At 40.3% G+C, this 22,238-nt stretch overlaps 1 protein-coding gene across 1 annotated transcript in view; it reads left to right on the forward strand.

Moving 5' to 3' along the window:
• Positions 1–22,238, forward strand: part of DIP2C (disco interacting protein 2 homolog C) — a 331,587-nt gene that overhangs the window by 300,173 nt on the left and 9,176 nt on the right. Inside the window, exons 33-36 of the mRNA XM_067291920.1 lie at positions 1,305–1,366; positions 19,195–19,252; positions 20,419–20,493; positions 21,710–21,884. Of these exons, the coding sequence (XP_067148021.1) occupies positions 1,305–1,366; positions 19,195–19,252; positions 20,419–20,493; positions 21,710–21,884 (370 nt within the window). The remainder of the gene's footprint in view (positions 1–1,304; positions 1,367–19,194; positions 19,253–20,418; positions 20,494–21,709; positions 21,885–22,238) is intronic.

Raw genomic sequence — 22,238 nt, forward strand, 5'->3', positions numbered from 1 at the left:
TGAAAATTGTGTCGTTAATAGCTAGAGAGGATATTGTATCTTGTATTGTGTATGACAAGCTAAAGAGGCTAACATGCATGTGCAGCTCTATTACTCTTTTTCTCCTCTGGTGGTGGGTCACTCTCAGTGTTTGTACAGTAAGTATAAAATGCTAGTAGTAACTCTTTCCCCCTTTTGTTACAGAAGTTGTGTATTTATGGAACTTAATCACAATTTTCTGTCCTGAACAAGTTGTGGAACTACCAGCCAGCATTGCAGAAAGACAAAATTTAGCCCTAGACATTTCTAAAGTTAAGAGTTGTACTATACAATATAGCCCAAACAGGACAGAAGTCATGGGATTTGATGTTGTCTGATGTTTTATTTAGTAAAAAGCTAAACAACTGATAAAGAAGTTGCTGCAGCTGTAGCTTCCCAGGGTTAGGTGAGTTTGTCTGATAGGAAGATAATTTCCAAACTTCTGGTGTTCCCAAGTGCAGTTGTGCTTTTTTCTAGCATTTGCTTCTCAGTGAATTGAAGTATGCAGCGAAGGAAAGAGCCCTAGCCCAGAGCATTGGAAATTCAGATGATGTTTGCAAGGTGATGAGTTTAAAGTCTTGGAAAAGGGACAAACATTACAGGTTACAAAACTGCAGCAAAGCTGTGGATGGAGAGGCCTGGAAGACTCTATCTGGATGAAAGAAAACTATAAAATTAGCCTACTGTTATTCAAGTAACTAAAGATTGTGACTTAAAATAAGAATAACTATGCTGTGGAAGACTGAAAAGGAACAGAGTAATTACCTATAGATCTTCAGTCCACTTTGATCATGTCATGCGTGCTACCTTTAATATCTTTAGCTTCAAATATATTCTCTGTTGCATGTATAGAAGATTCTCAGTAAATCATGCTTCACATTCCTGACCATGTGCTTCTGCCATTAAACTATGTCTCCTCAGCAATTTCTGCATTCCTTTATATGGCAAAATGTTTAACATTTTTATATGTATCGATGTGCTGAATACTTGGCCTTCTGTAGCAAGTAAAACCTGTGTTGACATTTGTTTGGTTAAGTAGTACAGCCGCTTGATGTTTTTACAAATCACAAAGTAACAGCTACCTCACGGTAGGTATGTGTTTGGGTGCTCTTCTTGATATGGTAAAGCTGAGCTGTGGTTGCTAATAGCTTAAATATAAATTGTCATTTTGTGAGCCTAATTAGCAGTGAAATGAATGTTCAGTAATTTGGGGGGTAAAAAAAAGAAAAACCCACTTTCCTCCTCCTAGCCTTCCGGTTTTGATTAGTTGATGTTGTTGTTTACAGGGAACGTCTGGACCGGACCCAACCACAGTGTATGTTGATATGAGGGCGCTGAGGCATGACAGGTCGGAACCACCTTTTTCTTTGTTCTGTAGTGCACACATTTAATGAAGTTTCTAGCAAAAAAGCTGCTTTGACACCTCACGTTCCCGCAAAACGTTGCTGATCCTCCTAAATAATTTGTGCTAGCTCCTACCAGCAAGCAGAAATAGGTATTTATGTTAGCTAGTTAATTAATTAATTTTAATGTTCTTAAAACTGAGGCATCTGACATGAGTGCTGTGATAACTAATAATATCATACAGAATCACAGAAGGGTTGAGGTTGGAAGGGACCTCTGGAGATCACCTAGTCCAACCCCCAAATGATGCCCTGCTTTTATTGCATTCAGGGTTTCCTGACACTTGATTCAGGTAGTGCAGCCTACCCAATCCCTAACAAACCGAGCCCCGCTGGGCCGGTGAACTTTGCAGAGATGTTTCTGCTTGGTTGGGAATTGTCAGCCAGAGGGGAGACCGCAGAGTGATTTTGCTGTGTTTCTTAATGCTGTGGGACTATGAGGCAATGGCTGATTGAGCTCAGCCGTTGTGAGCAACCCCATTCCGTAACTCTGTAAATTTTTTTCTATCTTTAAAGTTAGATGCGTATACAAGAAATGAGAACTAAAATTTACCACTAGCATTAGTAGGGAGAGGTCTGAAATTTTCTGCATGGAAGGGAACTTGTAATTTTATGTGTAATTTTAGAAAATACCCACGCACATATGCACATATATTTCAGTTTTCCAATATTGCAGTCAAAAGACTAGCAGGCAGGCTCTTTGCAAAATTTTCTTTTAATAAAATCCCAGTGTTCTATTAACTCTGGAAAAAGTGATCATTTAATCAAGTGTTCCCCAGTACCTTAAAAATCATTATCCAAATAGGGCTTTTTTTGCTTCATTGTCCTTTTTCTTTCTTCCTTCATAACAGCAGAGATCTTTTCCCCTCAGGTGAGTGTGAACTTTGGCTCTGTCTAAGTGACTGGGTCAGCTTGCAGGGTGAAAACCCCAGGGCAGTGCAGGCCCAAACTGCCACTCTGAATATCCCAAAACTTCATAAATCCCAGCGAGAATGTAGGCTTGTCACCACACATGGTGGACGCAGCTTGAGCTTTAACCTGAGCATGAGCTATTCAGTGTAGAAGGTGCAGACTTACTCACCAAATCTGTGTATATTTTCCCTACAGACTGTCATAGTGTCAGACTGCAGAGGGACAGGGATTTGTCATGCGTGTGCTTGGACACTTAGGTCTGAGCTGCCTGGACTGCCTTCAGCCAGACAAGCAGGTAGTTTTAGGGTGTGATTAACCTGATCTGCTGTAAGTGTTCAGCTTAGGGTGAGATTAATTGTGCTCAGATGTGGTCACTTCATTCCATTAACTATAAAGGGAGCATAGGATCGTTACGTCAGATATACATATAGGTATCTTTTTGTACTTTGTGGAGTTCAGCGGGTGGAACAACGTAACTGCAAGATACTCATTTCTCTCACCATTTTTTTACTCCTTTTATACACACTATTACCAACAATAATGCTCAGTTTAATCAGTCCTCTGTGGATTCATAACTCATCCGTAGAAAACCTGGCCTACCTGGCCCAGCAGCTACGGTGCTGTGTAGACACGATCCATGTTCATACTGAGCCCAGGGAAAAAACACTCTGGTATTGTGGTTAAGTGACCCTACCATCTCTACAGTGAACAGAGATTTACTTGAGAAGATGAAAGATTTAGGTTATGAAAAATAAGTGGGAAGTGGAGCATTTATCTGTGGCCAGGACAGATCCCATCTAAGGTTAGCCATTTAAAAGGTAGACCTCCAGAAGCCACCTCGGCTCCCTCTGCAGGCACTGATGCAGGACACCTCCAGTTTATCCCAGCTATCTCAGATCACGGAATCACAGAATCGCTGAGGTTGGAAGGGACCTCTGGAGATCATCTAGTCCAACACCCCTGCTCAAGCAGGGTCACCTAGAGCACACTGCACAGGATTGCATCCAGGTGCGTTTTGAATATCCCCAGAGAAGGAGACTCCACAACCTCTCTGGGCAACCTGTTCCAGTGCTCTGTCACCCTCACAGTGAAAAAGTTTTTCCTCATGTTCAGATGGAAGCGTCTGTGTTTCAGTTTGTGCCCATTGCCTCGCGTCCTGTCACTGGGCACCACTGAAAAGAGTCTGGTCCCATCCTCTCGACACCCTCCCTTCAGATACTTGTACACGTTGATAAGATCTCCTCTCAGCCTTCTCTTCTCCAGGCTGAACAGGCCCAGCTCTCTCAGTCTTTCCTCATAAGAGAGATGCTCCAGTCCCCTAATCATCTTTGTAGCCCTTCGCTGCACTTGCTCCAGTAGTGCCACATCCCTATATTCCTCTCAAGTGGCCTGTACTCCTTTCCACTTTATTTTATAGACACATATCCATGAGCATCACTGAAGTGCAGAAGAAAGATCTGTTGAATCATTAAAGGAAAGTTGTAGCCATAGAGGGGAAGGAGGAAAAATATAGATTAATTCTTTATTTGGAATTAATTTTTATGAGAGAATAAAGAAATTTATAGAGTATTTATTGGAAGAAAAATACATAGAAACACATAAAGAAAAATAAGATTTAAGAATCATTTCATAATTTAATAATATTTATAAACAGTAAAGATATATTTGTATATTTTTTTTTCTCTTATCTTTATATAGAGAAAATAAGATTTACTCTTCATAAAAGCTGCATATACCATGGCTGTGCTATCTGCCTGCTTTAGCATGGCATGGAGAAGTTGGTGTCATTATCAAGATCAAACTTTGCAGTGTATTAATTTATATTTAGTGGCTGAGTTCTACAGAACATGAATGATGATCTTCAGAGTTGGCTTTTCAGATTGTGCTAATGTAGATTTTATTTTGATGGATTAAAGCCTTGCCTCATTTACTCAATCCTTTGGAATTAGAATTAGATTCTTAGGTCATAAATTAGGGGAGAAAACAACTTTATTTGATATAGTCTCTTCACACTTGCTGTCTGTAACCATTTCAGTGGAATTGCATGTCACTATTGCTTAGCAGTAACTAAAAGTCAAAGATTGTTGTATGTAGCTGTGAGTGTATAGTAACAACCCACTGAGTCTTCTCAGGTCAGCTGGTCCCCCACCATATGGAAAAAATTACACTGTATGCTTAATGAGAACTTTGTTTTTTACATTTTAGAAAATATTTTCCAGAACTTAAAAAAGACAGAACATTTTGAGTGATTCGCTTTCTAGTTGCTCTAAAAAGGAGCTGTAGTCCAACTCTGAGTACTCATATCCTATTCACTTCTGTAAAAACTAATAATCAGGCTTGAGTGCATCTATTTCAAACTTACCTGGTAATTATGTTTGCACACTTCACAGCTTAAGGAAATGTCATTGTTCTATGATGGTTTAGATCAGAATACCTGTGCTATGTGTAATTTGGGTAGAGATTGGCTAGAGCCGGTCTATTGACCAAACTAGACGTTTCCTCTCAACTCTCCCCCTGGATTTTGATGGTTTACTTCTTGGTGAGGCGAGGCTAGATGTTCTCAGATGGGTTTGCACGTGTGCCCACAGGCTGAGCAGCTGTGACCCTGTGAGTCCGGCCACAGTTTTGCCCGTTCAGGATACACCCGGGGCTGGGCGCTCCAGGAGAGGCTCAGGGTCTCGTGCGAGAGAGGGAACGGCGCGGTGGGGCAGCTGTTCCTTGTGGTCCTGGAAACGTGATTCAGTTGCGAAACAGGAGTCAGCTGCCTGACTATGAGCCTCTAGTGCAATTTTAGACTTTACAGATCCTCCAGCAGGGCCTCCCATAGGTCCTGTGTGGTGTTGGCTAGCCCACATCAGGTGTCCTGGGCATCCTATGCTGTCTGAAATTATATTGGACACTTCAGTTTGGGAAAGTGAGTAACATGCTGACAGCAAGAGTAGTGTCCAGCGCTTGTGTGCCATTGGCGGCAACACATTGGTGTTGTTCCATTTGTCATCTCAGTGGTTTTCTAAAAATCAGTGTCCCCAGGGGCCCCACAAAGATGACATCCAAAAGAATGAACAGCAGAGATGGGCAAGTGCCACCTGTGCTGTTTAATAAAAAAGCAGCAGCAAACCCCAGAGCTGGCCGCAAGCGGCTGATACAGCCGTGCACTACAGCGCAACGCAGCCTCGAGAGACTAACTCAGAGCCAAAAGGCAACGCACAGGAGCCCAGGCGTCCCCCCGATCTCCCCATGCTGGGCCCGTGTGCACCCCTCTGCACCAGGGCAGATGCAGTGCAGCTCCGGGCACGAGGAACCTGCCGTGCCATTGACTGCGTTCCTCTGCCACTGCCCCAAAGAAAACAACTTTATCTGAAAAAAAAAGGGGGGAAGAGAATAAATATATAAATATTCTATTCTTGTCACACTGTCTGAACTCTCCCGCTTTTCACATCCCTCCATCATCATTTTGGGTCAGTCATGTTCGCAGAAAGCGTTTCAGGCGGTTAAGCGCAAAATCCCTAAAAACAACTAAAAGCTGAGAAGTGCTCGGAAGAAAAGACTCAGAGAAGCTTTTCTCGTTGTACCAAAATACAATATACACTGCAAGATGTATTTATTGGCTTGTATAACAAGTCCCTGCTTTTATAGCAGTAAAGAGGTAAATGTAAGGCCCAAGAATCCCATTTGCCCAGAATGTTTTAAAGCGATATGTGCCTGTGTGTATGAGATTAAAAATATCTAAACAGGTAAAATACATCTCTGATATTAGCAGAAAAATTTCACTGCCTCCTCATCTTTGACGGTAGATTAGTTCTTGGTAGAAAAGAATTTTAATTGGCAAAACTAGACGCTTCATCAAATAGAGAATAAACCTGATGCATATTCCAAAATAAATACTCTTTTCACATAAATAGGGAAAAGGTTTTTTTTTTAAAGTGTTCTTCAGAAGGTCTGGGTTTTCAAATCTTTAAATATATTTGCAAATATTCTAAAATGTATTTTTTCTTAGAATCACTGAACTATTTTCACAATCTTACTTTTTTGACCTAGTTTAAATTTTGAAATTACCTTAAATTTGAAACTAAGCTCGGATGAATAAGAAATAAAGTATTATGAAAAATGTTGAAATGAGATATTTTACCTGCTTTGAATTTTTTTCCCAATTTTTAATACAGGAAATTAATTAAATAAATTATCTGCATACCTGTTTCTTTCATAGTTAAAATGTTGTATAGAGGGTTTCCTAAAGTTGGAACTTCCTACAAGTCCTGTAAAGTTAAGCATCCCCTTGCAATCTGATATTTTCTCCTATAGTGAAGCCTTATCCACACAGAAAACAGAATTCTGAATGCTGTTGTCCTGCTGCAGAATAGAAAAGGTCTACTTTGATATCAGAGTTTATTTTAAAAGGACAAAAAAAAAAAGAAAAATTCAGTTCAATCTACCCCTACATCCAAAGGCTGGTAAAAAGGTCAAGTCTCCCTGTTCAGTAGCTGGTGGTGACAGTTCCTGAGCACTCAGGGGATGCAGGGTTAGATTTCTAGGGAGAGATCCACTAATAAAGTCACTTTATTATATTGTGATGTGGTATTTATGAATAGTTGGATGATATCATTTTGCATGCAGTTGTAATAGACAGTTTTCTCTTATTTTGGCTACAAATTCTATTTACACTGATTACTGGACTACATCCACATTTTCTACTAAACTGGGCATGAATGAAGAGGGCATGAAAAGAATGAGGGCTTTTGACCAGTGTTGATAAACATTGTTCTCGGTTTTTTTCAGTACTGTCACTTACCCCTCATATCCTACTGATCCTAACTTTAAAATCCTTTTTTCTAGTTAGTGAAATAATAGTTGCATTAAATGATTGCTTAAATGATTCTAGTTTCAGCAAGTTAATTCTGTATTTTGCGGTACGATTGGACGAAGGAAGAATTGAGTTTATTAAGCCCTTTTGTCTTTGGCTAGATTGCCCTTTGAGCTACATGTGAGCTGTATGGGTAGTTTCTTGGTCACATACATAGTCTGGGACAGCTGGCACCAAGCAGGGAGCCAAATCCAGATCTAGGGAATTGCCAGATAGAATGGAATCGCCAAGATATAGTTTGGTTCGAGTTATTCTTTGTATGCCTGGCTACCACTCATGGTGTGGCTTGTGCTATCCAAAGTCTTTTATTGAAAAATTCCCATTCCATCAGGAGAACAAATTATTTTCCTCTGATTTCCCACTGTATTTATTAAACAAATAGGTTGTGGCGCTGCAAAAATGGGTGTCATCTTATGTGGTCATTGACATCTTCCTAGCATGGTAAAAATTAGTGAATCTCTTCAAAATGAAAAATAAGTGATCCTTCTATATACTTATGTCCTTAGTAGACTTAATTTCTTAGGAAGTCATTTGCATGTTGTGCTAAATCTGATCTTTCCTTCTGGACTTGTGGGGTGCTCAGAGAGCTCTGAACTTCCACCAGATTTGGTGGTGGACACCATCTCCTCGACAAAAGTGTTTTCTGGGGATGGAAACTCTAATTCTCATTCTCCAAGAAAAGAAGAGAACAGCTGTAGTGTTTTGAAGATACATGAAAACAGTTACTTAAGATTATTTCTGTAGGTTGGTTATACACTGAGCCCAGTCTCAATAGCTAAAATGCAGGCTCTGTCAAAAGTAATCAGTTAAAGCTTTGACTTCATTTTAATATATTCCAACATTTCAGACTTCATCCAGGAAAAGAAAAATAGCCTTTTATTCTGGCTGTCAGTTGTTTATCATGCTCTACCATATTTTATTGAAACTTTCAGCTTGTGTATATATAGTTTTGAGCAATACTGAGCAACAAAACCACAGGAGCTTTTTTCTAATTCTCAAATACTTCTACTCCATCTACCTTGAAACATACTCTCTTATTAGGGGGTTACCAGACAAAAGAACTACTTAGCTAAGTTATTATCTAAGCCACAGCCACCGCAGTGCTTTGTAGCCTTTTATAGTCACATAGTACAGAAAAGAGACTGGGAGGAAACATGTCAGCAGAGACATGCTAATGACAAGTGACAGTAAAATAGTTACCTTTTGTGAAACATTGATTAATCATACTCGAAAGCAATTTACCAATGGCAGCAAAAAAGAAACTTTGAATAAAGGCTCTCTGGTGGTCTGGGGAGTGATGCTTTATCCAGGTACTGCAATGGGTTATAGTGTAAAGAATCCAGTGACAGGTAAATCCCAGGCCTCGATTATTGACTCTGTGTGAGATTGAAAGTAGTAGTGTTGTAGTAGTAGTAGTGGTAGTAGTAGTATTGTCCCCTTTTGCCTTACAGTGATGTTCAGTAGGTAAAGTGTGTAGAGTATTTTGAGGTTTGAAGTGTTATGCACATGGTGAGCTGTTCAAAACATAGACCTCACAAATCATTGGCCTCAGAAAACCACCAGTGCTTCTCCATCCTGAGCATGGAGGAAGAGGGCAATCAGCTCTTCTGCAGGTGGTGGTGTGTCGAGCTCTACCTCCAGCAGTGCCATCAGGTTATTCTGAGCTTTGAGCAGCTTCTGATATGGGTAGCTTTAACTGTTTTCAACATTGTATAAGGGATTATGCTGTTTATGTGAGAGGATCCAGAGTTACGGCAAAAATTGTAAATACATCTATTTTAAGAGCTTTGAAAGATGCTTTGGGTTTCCAGGCATAAACCAACTTCAGTGGCAGGGGAGAAGAAAGAGGCGAATATCCAATAACTTTCAGATGAAAAACCAACCCCTCTTCTCCTGATCACTCTGAGCTATGAGAATGAGAAAGGGTGGGGGTCCTAGAAAGTAATTTCTGTGCTTTCTAAGAAATGATTATTAGCCCTTGAAGTATTTCCTCCCTTGAAACAAGCCTGTTTCTTCTTTGATAAAGTCATCTTCAAGTGGTCAGAATATTATGATTTTAGAGAAACGTGATGATAAGAGTTGGCTCTAATGGTGGTTTTTGCAGAAGGATGTGGTTTGGGATACTTCACCTCTAACTGTAAGTCAGAGAAATTCCAGGTATACTTCTCTGGAGGGATTAAGGAGAAAGAGAAGATTGTGATATATACAAAGTATATAGTAGAAAGAAGGAAAAAAGCCTTGGCTATCCAGGAAAGGAGGTGTACTGCAAATGTACATTTGTGTAATTGTTTGCAAGTGCCACTTCCCTGTGATTCTTCTAACATTAATACTAGAACTGGTTGGAAAATGGTTCCGTTTTTGTTTCTTTTTACAAATCAGTTTAGAATTTTCCAAAAATATCCCTGCTTATTAAAACACACCAGCAGTTTTATTCCTGAAGAATATTTGAAGCTGTGAAAAATAGGAATTTCTCATTTTAGAGTATACTGAGCTTCTCTGTTTCCTGTTCTTCTGTATCATCAGTCTTGTTCCTTACAGTAGCTAGGAATTAATAAAGCAAGCTGGCAAATCACCTTTCCAAGGGAGTTTTATTACAAATTAAGGAATTTTCTGTCCTACAAGCCATACTTCTCTGAGTCTGCCATGAGTCTAACCGTGAAGTTACAGAAATATCTTCAAAAAAGGGGATTTTCATTCTTCCATTCTCTTTCAAGACAAAATGTATTATATTTTTGAATTTTACAGATAGTTTAGTATATTTTGAAGTACAATTTGCTTTGTTTCCCTCATTTTAGTATATACTGCTAATGGAGCACTAAACAGTGAGTCTTTAAAAATGTCCAAAGGGATTAGTACAGAGTGCATGTAGTGTTTCAGCAGTGGAGGGAGAAGTGCTGCCTTCCCATATTGCCACCTTAGAGTGTATTTTGCCATAGAAACACCTGTTTTGAAAGGAAAAATACTCAACACATACATATAAAACTTGGAAAGAGCCTATTGTAGGTTCTGTAAGAGATGCAGCTTCCTAACCATTTTCACTTTCCGTCCGTGTTTTTTTTCCCTTGCCTGCCTTTGTGGGAGGACACGCGCTGCCAGTTCTCTGCCGTGAATAAGTAATTGAGCAGCGGGTGCCACGCTGGCGGGTGCCCTTGGGAAATGGCTCCCATCACCTTTGTGACCCACAGAGGCTTTGCTAGCCGCAGGCACTCATTTGACTCTTGGCATCACTGCTTTCCCTGGCTGCAGGAATACAGAATTATTAGGCTGCGGGAAGGATATCTCTGAAAAACAGTAAAAGTATCCTATATTTATATAAGAATCCCTCACTAACTATGTTAGAGATGTAATATCCTCGTAAATAGCTCTCTCCAATAGCTCTTAATATCTTGTTTCCAGTCTCACAAATCCTCATTAAGATTTATATGTGCTAGAAGCATCTGTTCACAGAAAATGAGCTTATTTATGTGAAGATTTCCTGCAAGGCTCAGCCAAGCTTCCCAATAAGTCTCCTGCGAAAAGGATGGTCCCTTTTCAGTGCCTTCAGGCGTACAAGGCCCTGCTATACACAGCACTCTGACTTTTGCTGCAGAGTGCTGATCTGCAGTATTAATTCAGTTGAAAAATAGCTCAGTGTTAACTTTTCCATGCTCAGGAAATCTCTCCAGTGGTTGTTAAGCAGAGGGAAATTTCTGCAAGTCCTTCCCCAGGAGTGCAGGTGCTGCTCTGTGAGCTCGTCTGGTGGCATCAGTTTTGAAGCTTGTAGCAAGGTGCAATGCAGGTGAAAGCGAAGGACTTGACTTCAGAAATTTCACCTTAGAAAATATTGTGAGAAATCAGAAAATGAATATAAAACCATTTCCATCATTTATTAGTTGCAAATAGGGTGTTTCTGTTACATAAAAAGGTTTTCAGTCCCCAAATTTGTTATAACAAAAGTTTTCCCTTTATGTTTTCCCTATTTCTTTTTCTCAATTAGAACTGAGAAGATAAAGGATTATAAAACACAAAAAGCCTGTGTTACTAAACAGAATCAACAAATCACACTTATGATCATGAAAGGTGCCATAAAAACAATTAGCAATAAACAAGTCCTGAGAGGCTTGTAATCTAAATAGGCAAGGCAGCAGCTGAGAGCAGCATTATGCCAATTTTTGCGAATGGGAACCTGAGGCACGGGGAAGTGTAACACTTTGCCTGGCGTGGCCTCATAGATGTGAGCTGGGGCCAAGAAGGCGGCTAAATTCTCTGGAGTCGCAGTCTGCTGCATTGACCTGAAATAGTGGTGGATGGTGCTTTACACAGTGGACAAATTTAATTTATACAAATTGAATGTAATTTACAAAGAATGAAAGCTGAACATTTTAAAGTACTTTAAGATTGAAAAGAGAGACATAAACATGGGATTTTTTTTATATATTCCTGTAGGCTAAAATTACTATTGCTTTTTTTAAATCTCTGAAGCTTTAACTATCCCTTTTCTGAATTTCTGACTCATTTTGGTTCCTTTTCAAATTTCTGAATTGTCTTAAATTCTTTTTTAACCTTTTCTGCTTCTTTATTCAGCCACCTGAAGCATAGGAAGCTGTTTTCTCTTGACCTCAGGGAATTTGGGACATGAAGTGTAATCCAGGTCTGTAATGAAGAACAGTCTTTACATTAAAGGAAGTGATTTAGTGCTAATTCTTTAATTGAACTTGTTGACTATTGAATTAACAAGATTAAGATTTTCTAAAAATATGTCCTAGACATAGAGAGGATTTAAGGGTTGTTCATTTTGTTGTCTAAAGGTTGCCTCTATCCAAAAACTCCTTTTTTCAGTCTCACTTGTCTTTGTCTATTATCTGAATTTATCATGTGATGGGAAGTAAACTGCTTTGAAGAAAGCAGCATGATACAGGGAAACCCTTCTTTGTTATCTAGATTTTCCCTTCAGCATAAGTGTTCAGCTATGCCATTTTCCTCCCTTTTCTGAGCTAGCTATTTGTATGGGGTATTTTGTCTTGGAAGACAGAGCTTATGTTCTTCTTTGGTTCATATTTCCCTTTTCAGTAGAATGAGCTCGCTGACTTGTAAATTCTGGAACGGTTTATGTGGACATACTATATGTAAAAATATTTTGAGTGAAGAGAAGATGCATTGAAAGTTGTGAGTGTCAAAGTCCTGACCCCAGTCCAGGATCCCACTCTTATCTGCAGTCCCCATCTTTGCTATTACTACAGAAAATCCACACAGGCTGCATCAGCCCTTTCTCACCAGCGGTCACAGAATCACAGAATCGCTGAGGTTGGAAGGGACCTCTGGAGATCATCTAGTCCAACCCCCCTGCTCAAGCAGGGTCACCTAGAGCACGTTGCACAGGATTGCATCCAGGTGGGTTTTGAATATCCCCAGAGAAGGAGACTCCACAACCTCTCTGGGCAACCTGTTCCAGTGCTCTGTCACCCTCACAGTGAAAAAGTTTTTCCTCATGTTCAGATGGAAGCGTCTGTGTTTCAGTTTGTGCCCATTGCCTCGCGTCCTGTCGCTGGGCACCACTGAGAAGAATCTGGTCCCATCCTCTTGACGCCCTCCCTTAAGATATTTATACACATTAAGAAGATCTCCTCTCAGCCTTCTCTTCTCCAAACTAAACATGCCCAGCTCTCTCAGTCTTTCCTCATAAGAGAGATGTTCCAGTCCCCTAATCATCTTTGTAGCCCTTCGCTGCACTTGCTCCAGTAGTGCCACGTCTCTCTTGTACTGGGGAGCCCAGAACTGGATGCAGTACTCCAGGTGTGGCCTCACCAGGGCTGAGTAGAGGGGGAGGATCACCTCCCTCGACCTGCTGGCCACACTCTTCCTGATGCAGCCCAGGATACCATTGGCCTTCTTGGCCACAAGGGCACATTGCTGCCTCATGCTTAACTTGGTGTCCACCAGCACTCCCAGGTCCTTCTCGGCAGAGCTGCTTTCCAGCAGAAAGGTCCTACCCAGGCACCATCTCAACATCAGAGTGTGATATATGTCTGATAGATGTTTACACATTGGAATAGTTCCTGGGCATTTCCAACAGAACTGGGAAATCCCTGTGCCATGGGATTTATCTGCACAAGTGTACCTGTGATCTCTGGCATGATATGCCCTGCAATTAGATTTTGGTTAAAATGTCCAATTAAATAGGATTTTTTTTCACCAGAAAAGACCATTTTCTTGAAATTAGAAGTGTCAGTTTTGACAGATCTTTTTCAGCTTAAGGAAAAAAAATAGGGTGTTTTCACCATTTTGAGCATCTTTTTTAACTTTTTCTATTGTTGCTTATGATGGTGATTAAAACATTTTTCATTTAAAGAGTTAATGAACTTATACTTTAAAAAAAAAACTGAAAAACTAAGCATAAATAACATCTTTTTCTGACTTGCAACATTTTTTACAGATTCAGTTCACAGCTTGTTTCCATATTTCACCTTTTTGTTCCAGTTTAGTAAACAACACTTTTCAAAACATCAGTTTCTTGCAGGTTGAGAAAATATGCCCTTTCTCCCCACAAAGGGCTACTTCTAATGTAAGGTGACAGTCAGCAAGAAATAGTCGGAAATAGGGCTGGAGTGAAACTAAAGAGACCACCAGTTCTGTCCTTCTGCCACAGAAAAGTTATGGGCAAGGAGGGGACTTAGGAGATGTATATTGACATTTTGTGTGTGTGTATGTATATCTATATGCATGTATATACCTGTGTATATAAATACACACGCAGAGACATATATACATACTTTTTTTTATATATGTATATATAGTATATTTGCAATATATGTTAGACTATACCTGCATCATATGAAGGAGTGTGCAAAAGAGCTGGTATTAAAGAAATCAAAAAAATTGAAGAAAGCTGGACTTCCAAGCTGGCATGATTACAAAGCAGCATGGGGTGAGAACAGATCTCTCAAGTTAGGAGGAGGAAGGAGAATTGATGGTCTGCAGGTCAGACAGGGAGATAAGATCTTGCGAGGTGGAAGACGTGGTGCTTCAGCGCACAACCCCATTAGCAGCAAGGAGTGCAAGGAGGTGGAGGGAAAGTACCAGGGCTAAGCCTGTGCGAACGGCTCTAAAGGAAAGAGGAAAGTTAATGATAAGTTTTTGGCCAAGTGGTAGGGTAAAAGGCAAACTGTTTAGCTGAGATATCTTTAGAAAGAGAAGAAACCCAGGCAAAGGGGAGCAACTATTTGAAATTGTACGTGGTGAATGAATTAGAAATAGCAAGAGAAAGTTAAGAAGAGTTCATACCAAACATCACAGCGAAAAGGTTCTTGACTAGGAAATACATTTGACTGAGAAATAAACTCGGGAACGGGAAGTGGAAGAAGCCCCATCATTTGATATATTTGTAACAAGAGCAGACAAAGCTCTAGAAAGCGCGCTGTAGGGAACAGTCTTTTTTTGGCAGGGAGCGAGACTCGGGTGATGTTTTAGCTTCTTTCCGTCTCTAGCTCTGTTGACAAACTTATTAATTGGTGAGAATACCAGCAAGCCGTGGAATACATTTTGGAGAATTTTCATCACTGACATACCAAATAGAAAAAGCAACCTGAGTAAAATTTGCAGTTTCATGTAAGATAGTTGGGCAGAAAGACGTTATTGCTGTATTTTAATATCCCTTTTGCTGTACAGTACTTGAAGTGCCAGCTAGGTATAGCTTGCCAATTTTTATTCTGAAGTCCTACTTTTCTATGGTAAGAGTATGATTTAGAGGAGATGAAATCTGTCCAACGTATTAGATTGTAACAAGAAAAGGACTTCAGCACATATCAATGTTGTAGTTGCGTTTCCTATTAAATCCCTTTAGCCAGACTTTGGAGTGTGGGCAGCTTTCTGAACTGTACAGCACCAGCTAGAGATTTTTTTAAGAAGAAAGATTAATTGTTGGGAATCAGTGAAAAAAATCTACAAATTAAACTGCCCTACATTATACTATCTAAATACTGCAGATTCACTGTATATCATCATTGCTCATAGTTTACAATAGTGCAATAATTCTTAACCAGCTCCTCTCCCTGTCCCTGTGAGACATTTTGGTGGGAGAGGAACTGTGTTTTCCCTACGCTTGGTCCCTTATTCATGTTCTCCCTCTCTCAGCTTGGCCGCAAACCACCAGAAGGTGCAAAAGTAGCTTTCATGCCCAAGGGCAGCTTTTTTATCCCATCCACTTGATTTTTCAGGCTCTTTGCCCAGACTGGCTCCACTGCCATGTTCTCCTCTTCCCTCCCCAGCACGGCTTGAAGGCAGAAGAAAGCAACAGGGAGGGCTTTGTGTTTCCTTGGTGTGCAACCGCTTTCGCTCCCAACAAAGAACGGCTGGCGAGCTGCGTAGAAAGAGGACTTGCCCTTTCTTCAGCTCCGGTGCCTGGGAGCAAGCACTCTCTGACTGGTGATGAATTGCAAATCCGGAGCAAGTTTACCAATATTGCCCTGAGAAGGCCCGGGGAGCCCTGGCTTCCCTTGCCAGCATCACCAGCGGGACTGAGAGGCCACACTGTGCCAGGGTCTGGTGAGCCCTGTGCTCTGCCTCTTTACTCTGCCATCGTTTGCTAGTGATGCTGCGCACCAGAGAGGGAAAGGGAAGGAGTTTTCAATCACGTCTGCTGTCTGTGTTTGTCAGTGGAAAAATGTAAATCTCTTGGGGGAGGAGCGGGAACAATTGAATTATTTTATGATGAGGCGCAGTAAAACTCATTTTAAAAATTATTGCATAATGTCCATAATTTATTCCCAGAAATAGTCCCAGTAGAGCTAATAAGACTATTATGCACTTAGAATTAAGTATGCACATAGGAGTTGGTAACATCAGAATCTAATGTTGTACTTCTATTCTTTAAAATCTCTTTGTGGAAAAATATCTTTCTTTTCTTTATCATTTCAGAGTTGTTTGTTAGAGGTTTAACAGCATGTTCCCAAATGTATTGTGAGCTTTGCAGGAACAGGCCAAAACTTCTTTTAAATGGAGTCTAAGGCTTTGAGCACTAACAGGGCAGAAAACCCAAAGGAAATGTAATGTTTCCTATTTTTAGTGTCCTGAGGTGACAATTCTATAGGGATGTAAGGAGGAAAGCACACAGTGGGAGAAGAATTTTAACAGAATCAGAAACTGAGAAATTGCACCTTCTGGATCTTCATGTGCTCAAAAATCAGATGCACTTAGAGGACATAGATGGAGAAAGGAACTAGAAAAATATGCTGGTAGTAATAACTAGGTGGGAGGTGAGCACAAATGCTGAAAGAAAAGAGGAGAGAGGTAGTCAAATTTATGAAATTTGATTCATTTCCAATAGTCACTTCTTTGACTGTTAAATGTATAGCTTTATTATATGTAATTTCTACTAGGCTTGGAACTTAGCAACGCTTCTTTGAGACATGTCTTAATAACAGGAAGGGAGCAAAGGCCAGTAGGATTTCCAGAAAACTGGACAACTCTGACGTACTCCTCTGCTGCCCCAGGATTTTTTTGCTACTGTTACCAAAAAAGAATTCTTTTTAACCCACATCTCTCATTCAAATGAAGCATTTCCTGACCTCCGTTACACCATCTTTCTTACCACTACATGTTACTGAGGTTTTGAAATTGTCCCTGTTTTACAATTAAATGTATTTGACAAATGTTTGTAAATAGTAGATGGGGTAACTCTGTCTATTAAAGGAGATACTAAGTGTCTAGATGATGAATAGTTTCTCTGCAAAGAACAGCTACCTGTCTGCAAATGGATGTCCAAAGATCACAGAGGTCAGTTGTTTGGAAGAGCTCAGTTAAATGCATTTTCTATTTCTACACCAATATGGATTTTATAGAACAAAAATATATGTAAAAAGGTAGAAATATAGGCATTAAACTAACAACTGTTCTTTTGCAATACATAGTATTTTCAGTACGCATGGAGTTACTTTTTAAAGCATTTACTGCACCCTCTTAAATGCCTATGATTTGGCTTGCCATTTGAACAGCACTGCAAGAGCGGTGTCTGCAGACATACCCTGACAGAGTAGCACTAAGATAGCCGTGCGCATGTTCCTCAGCGTGACGCTCGTGTGGCCTGTGTCCCTCGGGTGAACAGGGCAGGCAGATGTTTCAGCTTCACTGCCGTTGCTGGCGGTGCCCTACTGCTCTTTAGCTGCTGGAAAGCTCAGCAGAAAGCTTCGTACTAAACGGGTGCGTGTGGAGGAGTGGGTGCCTGCAACACCACGGAGGCTTTAGAGAACGTTACAGTATAAAACAAGAACAGGACAAAATTCAAGGTAACGCACAGGTGGAAATTAGCACTTCAGGCTCTGTGCGGAGTTTTACGGCAGTCAAATGAACATTACAAGGTGGTTCCTGGTATGCACCGTGCATGAAAGCAGCTCGGGCTGCAGCTGTCTAAGCGTAGTTGCTGCCTGTAATGCCCCTTGGAGGGCACTTGACATCCATTTCTTCTCAGAAGGACTTGGACAAGTAGTCTGAAATTGCTGGGTATTTGTGTTGTCTCTCTCTTGCTGTTAGTGCAGAGAAACTGCTCATTGATCCGCAGTGCCTCCAGGCTCAGCCCTGCCCAGTCCATCAAGGCTGAGAGACTCCCCAGAAGTCCAGAGGAAGCACTATTCAGTGTTCCTGCCTTGACCCCGACAGGCTCTGCTTTTATAGATGACTTTTGGAGCACAGAAATAATAAAAAAAAGAGATCTTTTTCTATCTTCTTTACCTTTAGGGGCTGAAATTGCCAAAGCTTTGCTCCTCTCCAGAGACCTTTAGCTGAGGTTTGTCTGCGTCTCATCCCTCCTTTCCCAAACTGTCTACTCTGTCTATAAAAAAAATCAAAAACCTCAATACAGTCCCAAAAAAGATCTGTCATGACTGATCCCAGTTATGCCTTCCTGTGCCCCCTTTTGCACCAGTATTTCACCTTTATCTTTCTACAGAGCTGTTTTTTGACTATATCTCAGTTGTTTTGCTTTCTAATCGCATAGCTGCCTAAATCCTAGTGCTGGCACAAGGGAGGCACTGGAATCCCACAGCTGAAGGAAAGAAAGGGGTAAGAAGAGCACTTTTGATGGGAGTACAGATTTGGGTTGGTTAAGCGGATTATGAAAATATGCCAGTAGTGGGCAGTTTAAGGTTTGCATGGGTTGTTAGAGCTTTTAAGTTATCTTCCTTAGGGTACAAGAATAGCTATATGTTGCCAAAAATTTCTTCAGCAACTATTAGCTGAGCTCATCCGATCTTTTAGGACTTTACCGTCTCTGTCATTCTAGCCAGCTGACTGTTTTTCAAAGGTTAAATGACGAAATTCCTTCCAGATCGTTGTGCCTTTGAAGGAGAGCTGCCATTTCTGTTCCTGTAGTGGGAAAGTGCGGTATCTTACAAAGGAAGTGAAAGGACCAAAAGGTCACCCTCAGAGCAGGGGTCTGACACCAATAGTAATCACATTTTTCATTTAATGATTGTTTTGGGCTGATTAAATTGTTTATCAAGCACTGTTCCCTGAAAATAATTAAAATGTTGCAAATGCAGTTTTCAAGCTGGGGCCTGAATATGAACTGTGTAGATATGATTTTGATTTTAACTATTAGCTCATTAACTATTACTCATGGAATGCGGTTGCTCACTCAGCTCACATGCTCTTGTTTCTTTGCCCTGACATTTGTGATGTTCTTGTGGGAAATCAGTATTTTAAATCCCTTTTGTTGTGAATAAATTTGTTCATGGACTTCTCTTTACAAAGTCTATCAAAAATAAATAAAAGGCAGCAAATACATTTGAAGAATTTAATATTTAAGAAAATGTTCACACACATCTTTTCTTCATTATTTTCCCAGTCATAAGTCTTGACTAAGATTAAATACTGGGCCTGATTATGTTCTACAGGATATAAGCTTCATCTGTTCCAAAAATAACATTCAGCTCTGCAACTATTAACCTTTCCTTTTAGAAATAAATGCTAATAAAAAGCAAATAAATGCAACCATGTATTATGCGTATTCTTTTTACATATGTTTTACAGAGTTCGTTTAGTAGAAAGAGGATCTCCACATAGTTTGCCCCTGATGGAGTCAGGAAAAGTAAGTACTGAAAGAAGATTTGAAACATCCTTTATGGTAAATATTTTCTGTAAATTTCCATTTGTGTTCATTTTTGAAGTAAATGTAGTGTTCAGAAAGGCTTTATCAATCATGCAAACTGAAAACCTGTCTTCTTTCCTGGTGGAGTTACAGCACAATGGCAGTATTACTGATTTATTGACGCTCTCCCAAAAGCTATGCCTCCTTCTCTTATGCAGGAATCATTTCCCACTAGTAAGAAGGAATTTCATCCTCCTCACCTCAGTCTTGAAAAGAACAACACATGTACCATTCGTAAAGGCAGTTTTATCCATGTCTTATCTATGCCTCCATTATCCATCCATCTCCATTGAGGACTGAACTGTTTGCCAACATTTTACTCATAGGCTGCTGACCATCTGCAGAGGGGATGTTTTGGGGGGCAGCGTCTTTGTGGGGCGGGTTGTGAGGACCGTGGACGGGCCCTCAGAGACCTGGGAGGACTTCCCAGCTCTGCCACTGGCCGTCTGCATGCCCATGGGGCAGTGACGGAGCACCACTGCTGCACGCGCTCTGCCTTCAGGACAAGGAGGTCCTGCAGCTACTGTGCCAAGCCACCGAGGCAGTCCCAGCTCACTGACTGCCCTTGACGCTGTGAATACTCATCTACAGCTTCCTGATTTTATCTCTGCAAACAGTCATGGTCATAGGATGCTCCCTTTTCTACTCCAGGGTTTACGTCTGCCCACCTCTGTACTGTTTGAAAGGCCAGTGCATGAAGTCACTGGCAAGAGCCAACTTCTTAAAAGATTTCATGGTGTCCTTGGCTTTTTGTTTCAGGCCAAAGTTTCACGTGGATAGGGGGTTTTCTGTAAACCATTTCTTCTAGTATGTGCTATTGGAGAGACTTGAAGTCTTTTGATAGGGTTTTATAGCGTAGGTGAACATTTGATTTCTGAGGAATTTTTAATGATAGCGCACCTTTTACAAAGAACTTTTGTAGCATTTCCCAAGTATCTCAGAATTTATTACATTTGTTGACTGTTTTAATTTTTTATATGTCTACTTTAGTTTTTTAAGGATATCTACTAGTTTCTTATGAAGGTTTGGGAGGAAGAAGAATCAGCATACGATTCCATAAGTAGATATCATTTGCTTTCTCACTGTCTCATTTTTTACTTCAACAGATCCTCCCAGGAGTACGTATCATTATTGCTAACCCAGAAACAAAGGGACCCTTAGGAGATTCTCATCTTGGTGAGGTGAGTCCTGAAAACTTACCTTTGTATACTCTGAACTAAATTACTGGGATAAAGTCATCCTCATGTAAGTTTAATGTATGTATGTTTCCCATAACACGTATTATTAAATGCCAGGTTAACAAAATTGTAAGTGATACAGACCTCTATAATGTATAAAGTTACAGCAAGATATTTATATCACTATTAAGATTTTTATTGACATACTTGATAAATACTGATAATAGCTCGAGTTTATATAAAATTTTTTAAAAAATCTGCTTTTTCCAGCTACATTTTCTACTTGATGCTTGACTAATTCTGATGAAAACTTACATGAAAAAATAACTGTATTGATTAGTCTAATTTCAGCTAGATGGGGTTCTAATGTTATTCTCTTTATAATCATTGTGCTTCAATGCACTAAAGTATTCTCATTAACTGAGATGAGCAAGGCTATCTATTTTTCCAATTTATTTTATGTTTCGAAAGAGAAAAAAAAGCTTAAAATGTTTATTCTCAGGGAGCAATTAAAGATCTAACTAACAAAATAAAGAATTTGCTTAGTCATAATTAAAATTACAGTCTAATCTGTGAGATTTGTTTGTAAGATTTCATTACTATGAAACTGTAAATGTTTCCATGATGCCTTAAATTAGATGAAATGAATCCTTCTGTATCAGTGAAATTACCCCGGCCTCCCCCGCCAAGTAATTTCACCCCTATTTTTTATGTTGTAAACAACCCCACCACCACTACTGCTGCAGAAGGTGTCTCTCTGGTTGGTATTCATAGGGGATGCCCTGCTGGGGTAAATGCACTGATCCTAGAGTGGGGCACTAGGGAAAGAGTGCTGTGGTCTATGGGCTCTGCTGGAAATTGCCATAACCCGAGCAGCCCTCAGAGCTAGCCAAGCCATTGGAGGAGTCTGTGCAGCCTTAGGGCAGCCTGAGGCCGAAGGCCACGGTGAAGGTGTCCCTGCTTGCACGCAGTTGTGAAGCCAGTGTCCCCTTCCGAGAAGCACCACTCTGACCTGCACTCTGACTTCGGGGGGGGGGTGGGTGTTAAATTTGGGTCTCAGCTGTGCCTGAAACTGGGTCAGTAACTGTTTCAGAAACAGTGTTAAAAGGTATTATAATATTATCTACTATGACTAAAAATATTTGCATCAAGAATTTTCAATAATGCTTCATTCGGAAACCTACTTTAATTAATACCAGTATAATTGCTTTTAACTTAGATATGGGTTCACAGCACTCACAATGCCAGTGGGTATTTTACCATATATGGAGATGAATCTTTGCAATCAGATCATTTTAATTCAAGACTCAGCTTTGGAGACACACAGACTATTTGGGCTCGAACTGGCTATCTGGGCTTCCTGAGAAGAACAGAACTTACAGATGCAAACGGAGGTAAGAGGTTTCTTGTCATCTGCCCAAGGTCTGTGCACATAATTTGGACAGCGCTAGCAAAGCTGTGGGTTGTTTTGAGGCTGGCACACTGTGTCTCTTAGCCTGCACTCTCAGATATGTTCATTCTGTAAAGACTGTACACCTCCAAAAAATCCTTTGTTACAACAATCAGAAAATAACCCAATGGGTAAGTTTTGCCTGCTGAAACTCTTAGTTGCTTTCCCCTTGCCATAACATAGGTGCTTGTGTTTTCTATATGGACTATAAATCCCCTCAACCAGTGATTTTTTGGCACTGTTAATATGCCCAGTGTATAAGCATGAAAAATATTAAATATTTTTAAAATATCATAGT

This window comes from Apteryx mantelli, chromosome 2, assembly GCF_036417845.1.
Source record: "Apteryx mantelli isolate bAptMan1 chromosome 2, bAptMan1.hap1, whole genome shotgun sequence".
Lineage (NCBI taxonomy): Eukaryota > Metazoa > Chordata > Aves > Apterygiformes > Apterygidae > Apteryx > Apteryx mantelli.